The sequence below is a fragment of the Lathamus discolor genome, chromosome Z (assembly GCF_037157495.1).
Source record: "Lathamus discolor isolate bLatDis1 chromosome Z, bLatDis1.hap1, whole genome shotgun sequence".
NCBI classification, from domain to species: Eukaryota; Metazoa; Chordata; class Aves; order Psittaciformes; family Psittacidae; genus Lathamus; species Lathamus discolor.
In genome coordinates this window covers 3854080-3869013 of record NC_088909.1, presented here as the reverse complement: position 1 = coordinate 3869013, position 14934 = coordinate 3854080, and the positions used below count along the sequence as shown (strand labels likewise).

General features: G+C 55.8%; 2 protein-coding genes and 1 long non-coding RNA gene across 8 annotated transcripts in view; 2 read left to right on the top strand and 1 right to left on the bottom strand.

Annotated features, from left to right (window-relative positions):
• The first annotated feature begins 1872 nt into the window (after positions 1-1872).
• On the top strand, positions 1873-4499 carry LOC136004945 (uncharacterized). The gene is made up of 2 exons (XR_010608624.1): positions 1873-2522; positions 3875-4499. It is a non-coding gene; the product is annotated as an uncharacterized LOC136004945 (long non-coding RNA).
• A 794-nt stretch (positions 4500-5293) lies between these two features.
• GINS2 (GINS complex subunit 2) lies at positions 5294-10187 on the top strand. 2 transcript variants are annotated; one of them, XM_065661500.1, is made up of 6 exons: positions 5294-6006; positions 6542-6656; positions 7704-7803; positions 8874-9000; positions 9385-9522; positions 9683-10187. In XM_065661500.1, exons 1-5 carry the CDS (start codon positions 5917-5919, stop codon positions 9508-9510), a joined length of 558 nt encoding a protein of 185 aa, XP_065517572.1. In that variant the 5' UTR covers positions 5294-5916; the 3' UTR covers positions 9511-9522; positions 9683-10187. The 2 variants fall into 2 exon arrangements, with proteins under 2 accessions (XP_065517572.1, XP_065517571.1); XM_065661499.1 differs by having other exon boundaries at positions 5295-6006; positions 9385-10187.
• A 360-nt stretch (positions 10188-10547) lies between these two features.
• Positions 10548-14934, bottom strand: part of GSE1 (Gse1 coiled-coil protein) — a 98784-nt gene continuing 94397 nt past the window's right edge. For all 5 annotated transcript variants that reach the window (XM_065661491.1, XM_065661492.1, XM_065661495.1 and 2 more), the window contains 3 exons: positions 14142-14417; positions 13672-13775; positions 10548-12963 (listed from right to left, as the gene is read on the bottom strand). In XM_065661491.1, the coding sequence (XP_065517563.1) occupies positions 12829-12963; positions 13672-13775; positions 14142-14417 (515 nt within the window). In that variant the 3' untranslated portion in view covers positions 10548-12828. The remainder of the gene's footprint in view (positions 12964-13671; positions 13776-14141; positions 14418-14934) is intronic.

The following is a 14934-nucleotide window of genomic DNA, read 5'->3' as shown; positions in this document are numbered from 1 at the left end:
ACAGCACCAGACCAGCAGAAACTGGAGCAAAACCACTCGCTTCCCCTCCCTGCTCCCCTCTATGCCCATCCCAGCAGGGCTTGGTCTCATCCATGATGCTCTGATCTCGCGGAGACCTCCCAAGCTCCTGGGATCAGTTTGCTCCGATCTCCGGGTGAAGTTCAAAGCTTTCCCCTCGGTTCCTGTGCCCGCAGGCTCTGGGTGTTTAATGCGCGCTGGCATTCCCCGCACGCCGGCGCCCTGGATGTGAACCGCTGCTTTTCAGCTCTGTCTGAAAAGGAGCCGTCTCGGGGCCTCGCCTCTTAATTGCGGAGGAGGTGAACATGAAAAAGCCTCTGGCTCCTTTTAATGCAGGCAAAGGCGGCTGCTCTGGAGGCAGAGCCTTTGCCCGGGCACCCTCGCAGCAGGCTGGTACCCAACCCCTTGATGCTGGTCCCACTGCTGGGCTGGTTTTGGGGATGGCAGGTTGGACAGGAAGGGGGACAGGCACTTGAAACTGGAGGAGGTGAGGATGCTCCCAGAGGCTGGAGCATCACTCCTCTCTTGACATCGGGATCTCAGGGATGCCAGAGCACCCTCCCACCAAACTGGCACTTGCCTTTCTAAGCACTTAGTTGCCCCTCTGACTGTAGGGTTGCTCAGTGGTCCAGGCAGTTCAGCTGCAGGCAAGGGGCACTTCTGCTTCTCTTTCTCTTGGCACCAGGCTGGCTTGTGCAGTGGGGTGAGAGTAAAGCAGTGTTTCCTCATCACCCAAGGGCTTTGCTGGGCTTGGATGGGGCTGGAGCAGGGGATGAATGGGAGGAGCCGGGGCTCTGCTAACCTGATTAACCAGGTTAGAAACCAACCTTACAACAACCCTAAGCTGTCTCGCTGCAACCTGCTCCTGCCTCACTGGTCCTGAGTGGGAACCCCCTCGCCCAGCCTCACACTCCTGCACCCCAGAGCAGCCGGATGCTGTGGGAGGTGGGATGCAACGGTGGGCATCGTGCTTCCAGCTCCCAGGACAAGGTAAGTGTCATCCCCTTGGAGCACCATGGCTGGTTTTGGTCCCACTCCTCTTCCCAGTGCATCCCCAACCCCACATGCTGGGTGAGCATCCCGCATCCATGCCTGAGCAGCGCGGCCACAGCTCAGTGATGCTTGTGATGAGTGTCTGGGGGTTTTTGGAGCGTGAACTCATCGGGAAAGCAAATACTCCTTGGCCTGATGCCAACAAGAGAGCGATGCTGAAGCCATCAGCCACCAGCAATCCTGCTGGAATGCTGGCGGGGTGGGTTTCTTTATCCAAGCATCTCTCCCAGTGCCATGGTGCGGATGCAGGGCTAAGAGCCAGTGGCGTGGGGAAGGGGCTGCTTTGTCGTGCAAGGGCTTAGCTGTGGGATCTGGTCCAAGAGGAGATGGGGCTGGGTCTCCACAGCACAACCCTCCTCCAGCCCTGAGCAGATGGGGATGGCTGGTTTTGATAGTGCCAAAAACCAGAGAATTCACCTCAAAACAGGTTTGTTGATACTTGGGCTATAGTTGCAAAGTGGGAGGCCCATGGGGGGGTCTACTCCCAGCCCTGGCACAGCTCCTTGGCCAAAGGGGTGCCAAGGCTCAGTGTGATTGTGGGGAGCTGATAAAGGAAGCAGAATTAAGCCCAGCAATGCAGGTTCCCACTTCCCCTTGCTGGCTGTGGCTGGGCAACCTCAGGCTGCTTGGAAAGGTGAAGTGAAGCTGCGGTGTAGGTCGGGCAGGGGGAGCAGAGGGTTTGCTTGGCCCTATGCAGGCCGCGGGGCTTGGAAGAATCAAAATGAGTGGCTGACCCTCATCCCAAGGAGCTTTTCCCGGCAGCTGTGGGCAGGAGGATGAAGATTTCCCATTAAAGGAGTTTTTTGCACAGAATAGGTTTCAGCATCTTAAAGAGATGTCCCACAATGGGAATTACCCACTTGAAAGCTCTTGGAGCATCAGTGATGCCCAAATAGAGCAGGGTGGAGCTCTCCTTGTCAGTGCATCCCCAGCTGGTGCCCATTGCTCTGGCTCGGCCCCAGGGGATGCAATGCCACAGACCAGCATCCTCTGCAGCAGTTACCTTCACAAATAACAACCTGGTTCCTTCATTCACCACCTTCTCACCTGCAGATGTTTGCAGCATTCATCCCAAGGAGTGGAAAAGCCAGGATGGGACCGGATGGGATCCCCCCCTCCCTGGAAACAGGCTCCTCTCTGCCCTCCCAAAAGTTCCTCCCAAAACTCAGCGGCTGAGATTGAGTCACGGAGTCGCTGTGACATCACTGGTGGTTTTGCTGCCATGCACCCATGCTTCCTGTTCTGCCCAGGCACCTATAGATGCATACATATACATATACCCACACACATAGGTGCATGCTTTTAGAGAGCAACCCAGTTCACTCCTTCCTCCCAGCATCACTTCCCGGATCTCTCTTGCAGCTCCAGCAGCGAGGACCGGCGGTGGGGCTGGAGAGCTGGGTCCTGCTGAGAGGATGAAAACATGGGGCTCAAGTTATCCTGCCTCAAAGGTAGGTTTGGGAAGGTGCTGGGGTCTCTCCTGCTCCATGAAGGCATCTGGGGATGGTTATACATGGATGGGGCTTTAAGTGGGCAGGACTGGTGTGGTTTAGTGCACTGGTGGCTTTTAAGGAGTCCCATGGGTGACATGACGCTCAGGCATCACTCGGATGTCCCCATTCCCTGTCCCAGCCCTGTAACAATATAAAGGTCTGGCTCTGTGCTCCATCCTGCATCCTTTACTCTGGAGCATCCTTGGGCTGATGGCATCCCACAGTGGGTTTCCCTAGAGGTGGAAAAAAGCCAGCATGGGTGGGATGCTCTGGGTATGGATGTGATGCTCGAGGTCAGCCCGGAGCATCCTTCATTGCTCCGCTCTCCCCAGGGATATTCCACCCCAGGAGCTTTCTACCCATCTGCTTTCCCCCTAACTTTAATTCTCTTAATGGAGTTAGGCTGGGGATGGCAGAAGCGATGTCTGCAGAGAGAGGGAAGTGGGAGCTTTTAGTGCTTCCAGCCTCGCTGCACTGGGTGAGCAGAGTAAAGGCTGGATATTGTATCTCCCATTAGCACTGCATCCCAGTGCTGACCCCTGAGCCACTCGTATTAATCATCCTTTGCGTGGTTAGGGATGGGAGCTAATGAGCATCCCTCTCTAAGGAATGGAGCTGCTTCTTCCCAAGCTCAAACCCAGTGTGTGATGCCGGCTGTGATGGGATGCACCGCCCAAAACTGCGCTCTGCACCCATACACACTCTCCCCGTGTTGAGGGTGCTGCCGCTTGAGGTTAAGGGATCTGGGGGTCCCACAGACCCTCCCTCAGCCCAATATGAGTGACTGAAGAGGGAAAACTGAGGTGCTCAGGGAGTCCCTCTCCAAATCCCCAAATCCAGGGCAGAGCCTCAAAACCATCCCCCTGTGCCTCTAGGTCCCTGTGGTGAGCTTGGAGTCTGCAGTAAGAGACAAGACACCCCCCTTCTCCAGCTGCCTTATGTAAGGCAGGGCTTTATCCTTAATTAAAAAGAGATTTAAAATATCAGTGTCTGTCCCCTCCGGGCATTTTCCTGCTTGGGAAGAGCTGAAACCTCCCCGGTCTCTGCCTGCACCACACGGGGCTTTTCTCATGATTAAAAAGGCAGATTAAAGTGATCCTTTACCCAGCGGCAGGAGATCGGTGTAGGGGCTGGCTGCTGTGTTCACCTCTATGGAGCACCCCAAAACCAGGAGGTGCGAGGCCGAACCTGGCTGCTGGTGGTGGGTTCTCTAGTGGGTTCTCGTAAGGGGGTTGAGCCATGGAGATAGGGAGGGAGGTGAGGGAACCGCATCCCCTACACCTGATTTTCCCCCTTGGTTGCCCCTTCAGGCTTGAAGATGTGTGTGAGCAACGGGAATGGCAGCGACCAGGCAGGAGCAGCATCCCCAGGAGAGAAGCACTTGCATGTGCCCTCCATCATCGTCACGCCACCAACACCGACGGGGACCATGCTGGCCCGAGAGGCCCGACGGGGCGGGGGGACACCATCGTGCAGCCAGTGCTGACCATGAGCATTCTGGGGATACCATCCCTGCTCCATCCTGCGCGTTGTCCAGGTCCAGCTCCTTAGGGACACACGGGGCGTGCATTGCAGGGGTGACTTTGGACACCGGTGACTGGGGTTCGTCTCTTCTAAAAACACAGGGAAGGGGGTGGCACCGTGCGGGGCCCCCGTGGTGAATAAAGCCCCTGAGGCTCCGCACCCCCAAAACCACCCCTTGTCAGCATCACCCGTGTCAGCACAAAGGGATCCCCCCCTCCTTGCCTTGTCCAAGCGGATCGAAGGAACCGGTTGCAAATGAGCTCGGACACCGCCTGCATCCCGCCCCCGGTGGTCCCGCAGCATCGGCCGCATCCCGAGAGGGAGCCGGGGGCGCTGGTTCCCGGGGAGCGGCGGGAGTGTGAAAGCAGATGGAAATCTCGTTCTTTAATGACAGCAGCAGATGGCAAAAGACACGCGAGTGGAGCCGGTTACAGCGCGCCCGGTGGAGCTGCGGCGCCGCGGGGGCTGCTCCGTTAACGGGGGGCGGAGGGACCAACCCCCCCCCCCCCCAAACCCCTTCCTTCAGCCCCCCGGTGTGGGGCAGCACCGAGGTTTAGCCCCGTAGCCCAGCCTGGGGGTACCCCCGAGGTGATCCTCACCCCAAGGGCTGGGGTTGAGCCCTTGGGTGTCCTAAGGCTGAGCCTAAGGCAGCTGGGGAGGGGGACTGGGGGGAGCTGTCAGCATTTGGGGGGGGGGGGTGGGGGTGGTGTTCGGTTTCCATGGCGACCTGCAGGGCAGATGGAGGGAGGGAGGAGGGGATGGATGGAGGGAAGGATGGGGGGAGGAATGGGTGAAGGGATGGGGGGGTGGATGGAGGGATGAATGGGGGGATAGAGGGAGGTGGATGGATGGTTGAATGGAGGCGGGGAGGGATGGAGGAATGGTTAGATGGAGGAATAGGGGGGAAGGATGAGGGGAGGAAGGGAGGGAGGGATGGGCAATGTGGTGCATGGACAGAGAGCAAGAAGAGGGCTGATTGCTGTTCTGAGATATGGATGAGTGAATAGAGGATGGACGGATGGATGGACGAACGGACGGACGGACGGATGGATGGATGGATGGATGATGGATGGATGGGGACTGGATGGGTGGGTGCACGGGAGGATGGATGGAGGTGGGCATGGAGGGGTGGGTGGGCTGATGAATGAACGGGTCTGATGGAGGCTGGTGGGTGCGCAGGAGGACCCCCCCCCCCCCCCCCGGTAACGCCCGCCCCGGTACCCCACGGTAACCGGCCCCACGCGTGTCCCCGCGGGGCGCTGCTCCTCCCGGCCGCCAGGGGGCGGCAGTGGCTGGAGCCGCGCACCCGCTCAGAGGACGAGGGCAGGGCCTCGGCAGGCCCCGCAGCGCTCTGGCAACAAGTGCTAAGCGCTGATTGGCCGAGCGCCACCCGGGGGCCACCGGGATTGGTCCAACTGCGACCGACCCAGCGCTCCCCCCGCCCCCCCCCGGCGGAGCTGCAGAGCGGGGCGCGTGCCCGCGCGGTGTCTGTGTTAACCAATCGCCGGCCAACTGCCGTCTGGGAGAGACCAATCAGCGTGCTCCGAGCTCCGCCCCCACGCTGAAACCGCGAAACGCGTCGCGCGGCGGGAAACGGCGTTTTGTGGGCGGGGCCTCACCGGCGCTCAGCCAATAGGGAAAGCGGGCGCGTAAGACGGTCAGGTCCTGGTCCCAGCGCCGGTTCGGTCCCGATCCCGACCGCGATCGTGATCCCGATCCCAGTCCCCATCCCCATCCCCGTCCCCGTCCCCGTCCCCGTCCCCGTCCCGGTCCCGGTCCCGGTCCTGGTCCCCATCCCGATCCCGATCCGGTCCCCGCTGCCGCCTCCATGGAGCCGGCGGAGGTCGAGTTCCTGGCCGAGAAGGAGCTGGTGACGATCGTGCCCAACTTCAGCCTTGACCGGATCCATCTCATTGGGGTCTGTGGGGCCGCGGAGGGGGGCGCGGGCAGGGGCTGTGGGGCTGGAGACAGGGCCGTGGGGCTGGTTGGGGGGCTCCATGGGCATTGGGGGCTGAGGGGCTTGAGGACAGGACTTGGGGGTCGGGGATGGGGGGATGCAGCTTGGGGCAGGGTTTGGGGCGCTGATGGACAGGGATTAGGTGTGGGATAGGGTTTGGGGGGTTGGGATTGAGGGGCAGGAGGTTGGGGTGTTTGGGGGCAGGGGTTGGGGGTCTGCTGTGATGGGATGGAGGGATTGAGGGTTGGGATGAAGGGCAGAGGGGAGGAGGAGAGGGATGATGCGCTGTGCACATGTCTCTGGTGGGGGGCAGCAGCCCCTGAGCGTTGTCTGAGGGCTGGGGGGTCACTGGCATCCTTGGGTGCGGAGCTCTGGCACTGGGTGCTCAGCCTGAGCCCAGGGGCTGTGTGTCCAGGGTAGTCGTGGCCAAGGCCACGTTATCAGGTGAGTTCTGCCGTGTCCGAGCCCTCACCGTTGTCTTTGGTTCATCTTCCAGGGAGATCTGGGCCCTTTCAATCCTGGCTTGCCAGTGGAAGTGCCCGTCTGGCTCGCCATCAACCTGAAGCAGAGGCAGAAGTGCCGGGTGATTGCTCCGGAATGGATGGATGTTGGTAAGGATGAGGCTTTGGGACTGGGCTCCAGTGGGTGCAGCGGAAAGAAGAAGTTCAATGAGAATCTCTGTTTTGCACCATTATAGAATCATGGAATGGTTTGGGTTGGAAAGGGCCTTAAGATCACCCAGTTCCATCCCCTGCCATGGGCAGGGATGCCTCACACTAGAGCAGGTTGCCCCAAGCCCCGTCCAACACTACCAGGGATGGGGCAGCCACAGCTCCTCTGGGCACCCTGTGCCAGCGCCTCAGCACCCTCACAGTAAAGATCTACTTCCTTATATCCAACCTGAACTTCCCCTGTTTCAGTGGGAAGCTTAATTCCACAAACACAAAGTAAGTCTGAGGGAGGATCTGATTTCCCACTGCTGGAGTTCTTTATATTGACAGGAGATTTAATCTTCCCTCATGTATTTACCTTCTGTTCCTCTGGTGAGGAGGAAGAACAGATTGAATCCCCAGCCCTGACACTTGCATTCCCCAGTGGTGACTGGGTGTTCTGAGCAGCACTTACAGATCTCACAGAGCTTCGGGAACCTCAGATGACCCTGTGTGAGGAGGGAGACCTAAGAGAGCGCACTTGCGTGTTAATCACCAGCTCATTCACTCCATGAAATGATCTTCATCGGAAATGGGAGGTTCTCACTCTTAAAAGTGAGAATGATGACACCTTCCCTTTTGTAGTCTCGAGGGAAACTGAGAAGCAGGAGAAGTAAACACTCAACAGAGCTGCAGGAAGAGGGAGACTTGCATCAAGCGCTCCTGCTGTATTCATTCAAGGGCAGAAACATTGCTGACAGCGCCTTGTGGCTGCAGGGAACATCTCCTGACAGGCTTGGGGATGGAGCTGAGGCAGATCCAGCCTTCCGGCATGGTGTGCGCTACGCACAGCTTCAATATCCGTGTCAGCATCCCTGTGTGCTTCATTCCAGAAGCCTTTTCCTGTCCTCAGAGTCCTGCAGAAACAGTACATGGGTTTTCTTGATGGGGGTAAAAATGAGTGTTGAAGCTGTGTCAGTGCCCAACCGTTCCTGCTTGTATTGTTAGGGAAACTGGAGGAAATCCGGGACCAGGAGCGCAAAGAGGACACCTTCACTCAGATGCCCAGCCCCTACTACATGGAGCTCACAAAGCTGCTGTTGAACTAGTGAGTAGGAAACGTCACGGTTTCCACCCGAGCACACACTCAGCGCAGGCTTTGGTTGGCAGCAGCCCCAGAGGGCGGTGGGGAAGTGAGAGTTAATGGGGTTTCATTCCATGGTGTGCCAAGATCTCGCTGCAGCAGTTCCCTCCCGTGGTAACTTTGCGCCTCATGGATTTGCTTGTTCCCTGGCCTGATAATTGGGGCTGTGCCGCGCTATTGAGCGGCAGCTGAGCATAGAGGCCTTGAGGATCAGCAACACGTTCCATGGCTGCAATCTGTTCGGCAGCCTAAAGCGCACAGGCTTCTTGCTTGGCTCTCCTGCGGGAGGAAAGCTCCTCTTTTCCTCAGCCTCGGAAGCAGGAGACCGAGGGCTATTCAGAGCCTGCACTCCTGCCTGCTGAGGCATTTCACTTGTGAAATGTGCTGGCTCGTATTCGCTCAGCGCGGGCTCTTCTGACTTTAAGCCCTCGATTATGGCGGGGTGGTCATTTAAGCACTGGCTTTTCCTCTGGAGATGACACTCTTGGCACGCAGCTCCTTCACTCACGCTACAATAACCCTGACAGCTCTGCCCGTGCGAGTTGAGCTGATCTCTCAAGGTCCTTATGGCGGCGCTGAATTGCCTCGGTGGGAGGATGTGGCACAACTCGTAGAGCCCTTTCAACTTAATACTTTCTGATAGAGCCACGAGAGCACAGAGCCGGGGCTCTAATCACAGCTGAGTCCTTCCAATTCCCTGGCTGCTGGTGACTTTGGCCGGGTTATTGGCCCTCCTTGCACCTCGTACCAGCTGGGCAATTAAAGAGCAGAAGGATTCTAGCGAGAACCAGATGCTGCGTTAGAGCTGAGCATTCCCGGGTAAATAAACCATCCCAGAAATCCCAGCAGCAGAAGCACCAGGCTGGATTTGAGTGTTGACTTGCAGGGTGGTGTGTTTCCAACCCCCCCCCCCCCCCATAGCAAACTGTTCTGCTTATGCCTCAGAGGGCTGAAGAGCTGCCAACATGTCTTATACCGGTGACATAACATACGAGTCCCTCGCCTGTTCTGATGCTTTCCTTCTCTTCCTTTAGTGCCTCAGACAACATCCCCAAGGCCGACGAGATCCGCACGCTGGTGAAGGATACCTGGGACACCCGGATAGCCAAGCTGCGGCTGTCTGCAGACAGCTTCGTCAGGCAGCAGGAGGTTCATGCCAAGGTGCGGCGGGGACGCGCGGCGAAGGCTTTGCCAAGCGCGGTGCTTGGGAGCGTTCCAGATGCCGTGCGATTGTGTGGGCTTGTGACTGATGAGAGCTGCTCCTGGAAACGCTGGTTGGGGCATGTTTTTCCTTTTCCCTGGGCTGTGGGTACGGCAGTTGGGAGCTCAAGCCATATGCTGAAACCTCGCTTTATGGGCTGGTTGCAGCTCGCGGTGCCGTATGGAAACGGCGCTCTTGTACCTCGTGTGCTTGTGTTTGATGGGTTGGGGGGTGGCAGCTGGGAATAACCCAAGTAACCGAAGGGAAAGCATGGGCTGCGGAGCTGCGTTCCGAGTTCCTCGTCCTCCCTTGTTGCCACAGATACCGCTATTCTTCTCTTCTAGCTGGACAACTTAACCTTGATGGAGATCAACACAACCGGTACTTTCCTCACACAAGCCTTAGATCGCATGTACAAGCTCCGAACTAACCTTCAGCCTGGCGAGGCTGCCCATTCCCAGGATTTCTGAGGTTCCAGCCAGGTCAGCCCCCAAACCCTACAGGAGAGGGCAGTGGAAGAGAGCAGGCTCCACATCTTGCCCCTGGTCCTTCATCTGGCCAAGCCTCCATCTCCCTATACACATCCGAAGCCACCCATCTCCATACAGCATCTCCTCAGCAGCCTAAACCCTCTCTTTGCAGGCAGCCTTCCAGCCGGCTGGGAATGGCTCCAGAGCTGCCGATAGAACGGTAGCATCCCTGCAGTTGCTCCTCGCTTCAGAGGTGGGCCTCTTGGGGCTAAGAGATCTGCTTTAATGCAGGTGCTGGCTTGCCAGCGCTACCCTGCTGCTGCCTAATGGGGCCGGGCGGATCTCTGCGCCCTCAAGAGTGGGTGTACTTCATAGAGGGAACTTCTGAGGGCAGCAAAGGCCACACACTGGCTTGAAAGCAGTAAATTTCCAGGCGTTGCTTTGCCATGGATCTTTCTGAGAGCCTTGGAAAGGAGAACTGATGTGTGGGCAATGAGAGGTGTCTGCTGGGGAGATCAGCTGGGAAGCAGATCCAGCTGCTCTTTGGAGGAGGACAAAAGAAAAGGGTTTTCCCCTCTCCATACCAGGCTGTCTTGTAACATCACGTCTGACTTGCTGTTTCAACCTGAAACCATGTGTGTGTGTGTGTGAAACAAGGAATAAAAGCAGTGGTTTCAGCCGCCTGAATGCCATCATTCTGCGCACAGAGCATCCATGGGTTAAACCATGGAAAAACCCACGTCTCTCCTCCTTTGGCTCCAGCCCCATTCCCCCTGCGGCAGACCGACAGGCAAGGGCAGGATCCTCCCTGGCGTCGGGCTGTGTTGATGGCAGATGTAATTATTCCGGACGAAGGGGAAATGCCGGCTCCAACCCAAAGGGTGGCGAGCGCTGCCCTTCCCTGAGCATCTGGGCAGCTCCTGCCTGCCATCTGTGCCCTGCCTGCAGCCAGGGCTGCCAGCAAAGGGCTATGATGACAAGGTGAGGATGCTCAGAGCTTCCCCATAGTGTCTCTGTGAGTGAGGGAGAAAGAATCCTTTTGCCGTTGTTGTGGAAGAGTTTATTTTCTTTGTTTCTTTTGGATGTTTTCAGAAATTACAGCAATATATTCATAAATACCTAATTACTACATTCAACAAATAATATATTACATTACAATTAAGTCAAACAAGTACACTTAGAAACATGTTTAGGGGTTGTTTCTTTTTTTTTTCCTCCTTTTTTGGGTTTTTATTTCACAGCATCTAAACTGCCCCCAGCGGGCTCTGCCTTGCCTTTCCCTCCTCGCAGCCCTCCTGGGCTCTGGCACATCTGCTTGAGATCAATTCTGCATAGGGTAGGTACAAACACGACCGCTCACCATGGCCCTGGGGGAGTAATACTGAGGAACTGCTCCAAAAAACGTGATTTTTGGGCTGGTAAATGGGGGGGAAAAGCCTCAGTATGGGAGCTGCTACGAATACAGGAGCTGCTATGAAGTGATGCTACAGCCCAGCCAGGCTCCTCCACCACAGCTCAGTGGAGGAGAGGGATAAATCGCTGATGATTTCCCATCCCTGGCTTCCTCCCCATCACAGCGCAGGGGAAAGGGAAGAAGCGAGTCGAGCAGCAGCGTTATTTTGCTGTGTTAAAATTCATTGTGAAGCCCGGAGTTGGCAGCAGCGAGGCCAGAGGCTGGCGACGCAATCGGGGGTTTAAGAAAGATTAAACTAATTTCTGTCACAAGGGCTTTTTGCTTTTTAATCTCGCACAGCTTTCTTTTATTTGGTGAAGCCAATGGCAGACCAGGGAGCAGGGACAGGGGAATAAAAGCGGGGGGTGTTTTAATGCTTTCTTTGCGAGTGCAACAAGGGAATTTAAAGCAGAAAGCAGAGGTCACCTTTTCCCGTAGACGTGAGCTTGTCTCGTGGTGAATTAAGAGAAAAATAATAAATAACTATTATTATATCTTACAAAAAAGCCTCCTTGGGGAGCTGGGGCATGCGATGATGAGCAAGTGGCTGCAAATGGTGACAAGGCTGAACCTGCTGCCCCAGCCTGAGGAGGTTGGTGGTGCCACCAACACCATGGCAAGCCATAAGCCCCTATGGGCAAACCCCATCTCCCCACGGCCAAACTGCCTACTGATTGTCTTGGTGTTCTGGGGGGGATAAAGACACCCCAGTATCACCTATCCCCAACAATCCTCTTGGCGCAATTGATTTGTGTTATTGGTTTGATAAATGGAGCCTGCACCCGGAGCTGTGATACCCACAATGGAGCTATGACCAGAAACAGACCCAGGAAACAAAATGGGTAAAAAGACAAAGAAGCTAAACAAAAAAAGGTAAAAATATCCCCAAAATCAGGTGGGAGAAGGCATTGGAAGGGCTCAGCTCTGATTCCAGAGGGACAGAATCTGCCCCCACTGGAAAAGGTGATTTGTTTTGCCTGCTTTTTAAATGCTTTTAAAACACTTCAGCATCTTTTCTGTCCTGACCAGCAGCAGTACAAACACTAAAAGCGGTTCAATCCTTTTGCCAAAATAGAAAGATAATAAAAAGGGGCAAGGAAAAAAGCAAAAAGGAAAAAAAAAAAAGGCAAAAGCATTAAAAAAAAAAAAAAAAAAAAGGCAAGCTTTTTATAACAATAATTAAAGTAATAAAAACATACAAAACTTTTCTTTAATATATATACACAGTACGAGGCTGAAGCACCTTTTTCCTCGGCTTCTAAACTCAGGGGGGGTGATGGCTCGGACAAGGTTTAACCCCACCTCAGTGCCCCATTCCCCACCAAACAGGAACAGAAAGGTACCTTCAACCAGTTTATTGACTTTAATGTTTTATAGCCAAGTGCATTTCCAATGGGAAGCCCCAGGAAAGGGGGGGCTCTGGGGAATGGGGGGGGGCCATCCCGCACTCGGCCCCATGGGGCTCCTCCGGCTTTAGTGTTGTCGGTGGAGTCTTGGAATTGTCATTTAGAAAAGGAAACAACAAAAAATGAGCGCTATAAAATGTGGGGTGGGTGGAAAAATAAAGGGGGGGGCTGCAGTGCCCTGGCCCCCAAGAGGAGAGCCCGGTTCTTGCAGAGGGCAAGGGATGGGATGGGATCTGCTCTGCATCGGGTGGGCTCCCCGTGCTCCTTTGCTTCATGCATGGCACATTCTCCATTTTAGTTCTTTTTTTATTGTTCTTTTTTTTTTTTTTAATTTTTTTTAATTTTTTTTCTTTTTTTTTTTTTAGCTTCAAACCTCCCAGTGAAAAATATTAAATATTCAAGGTAATAAAATAGATTATTATTTCTAGACTATATGTTCGGTTTATCCCCAAAGGAGCGTCACCTGGGATACCCCTTGAAATAACCCCTAGACCACTGCATTGCAGGCAAGGCAAGGCACTTCCGCAGGTGATCCAGCTCAGCTTGCAGGCGCTCGCGCTCCGAGACCATCTTCTGCTTCTGGGTCCTTAATTCCTGCAGGAATTAAGAAGGAGTCAGGGCAGGAAGGCACTGGAACGGGATCATTCATGGGGTGCTGGGCTCGCCTGGCTGCCCCATGGGGATGCTGGGTGCCTGTATAGGGATGCTGGGTGCCTGTATGTGGATGTAGGGTGTCTATATGAGGATGCACGGTACCTGTATGGGAATGCCAGGTGCCTGTATGGGGATGCTAGGTACCTGTATGGGGATGCTAGGCGCCTGTATGGGGATGAAGGGTGCCTGCATGGGGATGCTGGGCGCCTGCATGGGGATGCTGGGCACCTGTATGGAGATGCTGGCTACCTGTATGGGGATGCTGGGCGGCTGTATGGGGATGCTGGGTACCTGTATGGGGATGAAGGGTGCCTGTATGGGGATGAAGGGTGCCTGTATGGGAATGCTGGGTACCTGTATGGGGATGCTGAGTGCCTGTATGGGGATGCTGGGCACCTGTATGGGGATGCTGGGTACCTGTATGGGGATGCTGGGTACCTGTATGGGGATGAAGGGTGCCTGTATGGGGATGCTGGGTGCCTGCATGAGGATGCTGGGTACCTATATGTGGATGTAGGGTGCCTATGTGAGGATGCTGGGTGCCTGTATGTGGATGCAGGGTGCCTGCAGGGGGATGCTGGGTGTCTCTATGGGGGGAAAGAATGGTGGCACTGGAGGGTACCGTTGTGCTATGGGAGCTCCACTCACCGCCATGCTGTGCGAAAGCTGCTCTGCCGTCAGGCTCAGGCTGTAGTGCTGGGCTTCCAGCCGCCGGCACTGGGTCTGCAGCACTTGGCGCTCCAGGTTTTGTTCTGCAAAACCCAAAGGACAAGGGGTGAGCGCTGATTCCTCTGGCTCCATGCACAGCGCAGGACCAGGGTACCGCGGAGGATGCCTCCAGCATCCCAGAGCATCCCTGGTCCTCACACTGCCCACAGGGAGCCTCCAGGTCCTGCTGGGAGGACACTGGGTAGTGTGAATACATGAATTTTTCACATATACATCAAATTTCAACAGTGCCTCATGTTCTCATGCTGCTCCTGCACTGCTGGGAGCCACCAGTGCTTCCCAGCCCATCCCAGCAGGAGCCGGATCTGCCTGCTATAGGCATGGGGTGATTTCACCTAAGGGGAAACTGAGGCATAAAGTGGGGTTTACCCCCTATTCCCATCCCCTACCTTCTATATGTTCCTGGTAAGCTTCAAAAATTGCCTCGATCCCTTGCCACTTGGGCCTGGGGTACTCTTCCTCCTCTTCTTCCTGTTCCTCCTCCTCCTCATCCTCCTCTTCCTCGGATGCTGAGTCATGGGGCAGCGGGGGCAATGCCCGGTGGGGCAGCGGCCCCTCGGCTGTGCCATTGTGCGAGGGGGCAGCCAGGCGGCTGGAGGCCTGCAGCTCAGGGATGTTGTAGTGGATGGAGGCATCGAGCTTGTGGTTCTGCTCCGCTGTCCCCCCTGTGGGTACCAAGTGTCAGCTCCAGCCCATTCCCGGTATTCCCAACCTGCTCCCTGTGTGTGTGCCCCATCCCAGAGCTGCCCTTCACTGAGAAAGACGCTACCCTCAAGGTATTTATTTTCTTTCTCCCAGGCCCTTTAGGGGTGTGTGTGGGGGGGTGTTGCAGCATCTTCCATGGGTTTTCATCACCCCCTGCACACTGGAATAACTTTGTTTTCCTCACCCACCAAAATGCATGAATTTGGGGAATGGAGCTGTATTATAGAACCATTGACTTGTCTGAGTTGGAAGGGACCTTAAAGCTCATCCGGTTCCAGCTCCAGCCACGGGCAGGGACCCCTTCCACTGGAGCAGCTTGCTCCAAGCCCCTGTGTCCAACCTGGCCTTGAGCACTGCCAGGGATGGGGCAGCCACAGCTTCTCTGGGCACCCTGTGCCAGCGCCTCAGCACCCTCACAGGGAAGAGCTTCTGCCTAAGAGCTCATCTCAGTCTCCTCTCGGGCAGGTTAAAGCCATT